General features: G+C 53.6%; 1 protein-coding gene across 1 annotated transcript; it reads left to right on the plus strand.

Annotated features, from left to right (window-relative positions):
* Positions 1-783: 783 nt before the first annotated feature.
* BESB_054890 (uncharacterized protein) lies at positions 784-1,476 on the plus strand (the record flags this gene model as incomplete). Its single annotated transcript, XM_029363924.1, has 2 exons — positions 784-1,120; positions 1,295-1,476. The coding sequence occupies 2 exons, from the start codon at positions 784-786 to the stop codon at positions 1,474-1,476; spliced, it is 519 nt and encodes a 172-aa protein (XP_029219847.1).
* Positions 1,477-2,818: the final 1,342 nt, after the last annotated feature.

Below are 2,818 nucleotides of genomic sequence, written 5' to 3' on the forward strand. Positions count from 1 at the left end.
TCTCTGAGTGAACAACTTTGTGAATTGCTTAGGGGAGCCCGTTGCTTCGGTGAGAGGGGCCAACCTTCGTACGTCCGGGATGCTCGCATGCGCCTGGTGGAAAACTGAATGACACGGCTGGGCTACTGTCCATGAAAGCGCGTGTCACACAGCCGGTGATTGTTCTCGCGGGGCTTGCCTAGCAAATGAGAGGATGCTTCACTCTAATCTTTCTTGTCGAAAAGGAGCAAAAAAACTTGTGTCAAAGACACCATGTAAAAACCCCGGTTCTAAGTGGCAGTTTCGGCTGGCAGTTCGTGCGCCGCCCGCGAGAGAGAGCAAGACACGCGGACGTGCCGTCTTTGTTGCGTGGACTTGCTGGGGAAAAGCGCTTGCCACGGCACCTCGGTTGTAAGCCTCATTTAGGAAGGAAGGTATCTTTGACAGCCTAAGGCCTTTCCCTTCTTCCATTCCACCACATTTCCCATATCCAGCTAGCCGGCCAGTGTATCGCTCGAAAGACTTGAAGCAAAGCTCCACGAAATCTTGGGACTTCCCCATTCCCTGTTTGGCAGAGACGTCTCATCCGCCTGACCTGTGTGAATGCCATTCGTATGCACGGGCCTTTTGAATGATAGTCGTCACCACCCGTGGGTTTTGTGGTGTGGCCCATGCGCCTTGTAACCCGGCGACAAACGGCTTCAATCGGGGCGACGCCGGCATGCTGCAGGAGGCGTGATGCCCGATTTTCTCTCGTGTGCATAAAACCGCCCCTTCTGCAGAACACAGACGAGGATCGCAACCATGGCTCGGAGGAATCCTTTGGCAAAAGATCCTTTGCATGACGACAGCTTGTTGATGATTCCACCCCCCGGCTTCAAATTTATTCCAAAGTCTGAAGTGATCTGTGGCAAGGCGGGTTGTTTTGAGTGCTTCGACATATACTGTGAACGGTGTGAGAGCAAGGATCGTCGCATTGTCGAACTTGAAATGCGAAACAACGATTTAGTGAAATACATCACCCAACTACAGGCGAAGCTTTTCGGAAGTCCCTCAGTTCCTCAGAGACGACCGCCGGTCTCCCGCTCCACGCTAGGCGCTCAACCTTCTGCGACAGGCCAACCAGGGCCAGGATATCCAGGTGAGACTTTGAGTTCCGTGCTGCGCTCAAGATTGAGGGACACTCTCTAACATAGCTGTCCTGCGACAACTGCGTCGCGTCGTCCAGCATGCCATATATGGTATAAGCCAGTCGCCGGGTGCTTAGCGCCCCCATGCTTGTTATTCGTGAGCATGAGTTTGACGTATTTGTCAGGTTACGGCGGTGCAGTATCGCCGCCTGCAGTTGGCGTAGCGGGAGAGCCATTCGCCTTTATTCAGTCTCCAGTTCTCTACGACCCGTCCATGGACCTGTCCTACGTGGCGACTACATCTTTCGCTCCCGCACCGCCGGATAGCATTGGTGGACCGCCGTCGCGGCCGGCTGGGCGCAAGTAAGACACATTCGATATCCTCTACTTCGGCTCCCCGCTAATATGGTGCTCTATGAAGGAAAGACGGATCAACTTTGCCTCGTCCTTACGGCAGCCGCCCTTTCTGAATTGCTTTTCCCTGTCCGACGTGGCTGACTTTGAATCGAGATTGGACCGCACCGCTGTGCTTGACGAGCGTGGAGACGCTCAAGTGAAGCAACTGACCTCTAAAACGCCACTGCTGGATCCCTCAAATGATTCTCGCACAGAAACCGGAATGAGACTGCTTCGTGACATCTGGCACTCGATGGCGCGAAGCCCAAATGTAGAGAGACTTACAATAGTGCCAACACCTGTTCTTCGGCTCGCATGGGTAGTCGCTCGTTGTGGGGTCACGATGATAAGAAAACAAGAGCACTCGTTTTGGTACAACGATTAATGCTCCAGTCAAAACATGGTTGCAGGACCTTGGGTCTGTCACTGACACCTCTACTGAGTAGATGTGTGCCGGTGCTGCCGGCGTCTCGGCGTTGGTTATCCGCCACAGGAGGGCCGAGCGTAGAGCGCAAAGATTCTGTCTGGCCCTCATACTTGACCGTTGACGGCGCATCCTTTTTGAGTCCAAGGTACAGTCGGACTGCTGCGAACGCAGCACAATGATCTTTTAATGCAGATGCTTGTACCAAGTGAAAAGCGACACCGTGATTAAGCAGGGCTGGACTGCAGACAAATAAGGAACCTCACTCTGTTCATTCGGAGAACTGCCTTAGTATGCCTCCGAGGTCTGATAAGTTTTCGTCAGACTCGTCTTGCAAGCTACCACCACTGCTTCATGTGCATATGCACGGGACGCGCCGTGTATGGAATACGCCTGCAACCTGGATAGATATGCATCACCGTATTGATGTGCCCAACAGAAAATGTATTCGGACTCCCTGATGGTGGTGTATGCTTCAGCAGCGTCACGGGGAGAGCATTTTGGCGTGCCCGTACAGTGACGGCCGTGAGACTGAGCTCCTTTGTCCGGGGCAGAGTGGCACTCACCGATGTGACAATGATTTAACCTAAAGCATTTGCAGAACATGGTACTACTGCAAGAGCGAAGTGGGTTAGCTGTTTACTCGAGCTGCGACTAGTGGTCTTGCGGAAACGAAAAGCAGCAAATGTGTGACTTCCGTTCCAATCCTCCTACCCCATAAAAGTCCGCCGGAGTCTTGATTATCGTGGCGGGGCGTGGCAGGTGGACGGTAATCCCCCTTTGCGACACCACACTGTCCACGTGCACAGATAACGGCGCGCCTTGTTGACGCCCGGCCGACGGGTGACGGAGCGAAATGGAAAAGACACGGGGGAAGAGAAGCAGTGAT

The sequence above is a fragment of the Besnoitia besnoiti genome, chromosome IV (genome assembly GCF_002563875.1).
Source record: "Besnoitia besnoiti strain Bb-Ger1 chromosome IV, whole genome shotgun sequence".
In the NCBI taxonomy this organism is placed as follows: Eukaryota; Apicomplexa; class Conoidasida; order Eucoccidiorida; family Sarcocystidae; genus Besnoitia; species Besnoitia besnoiti.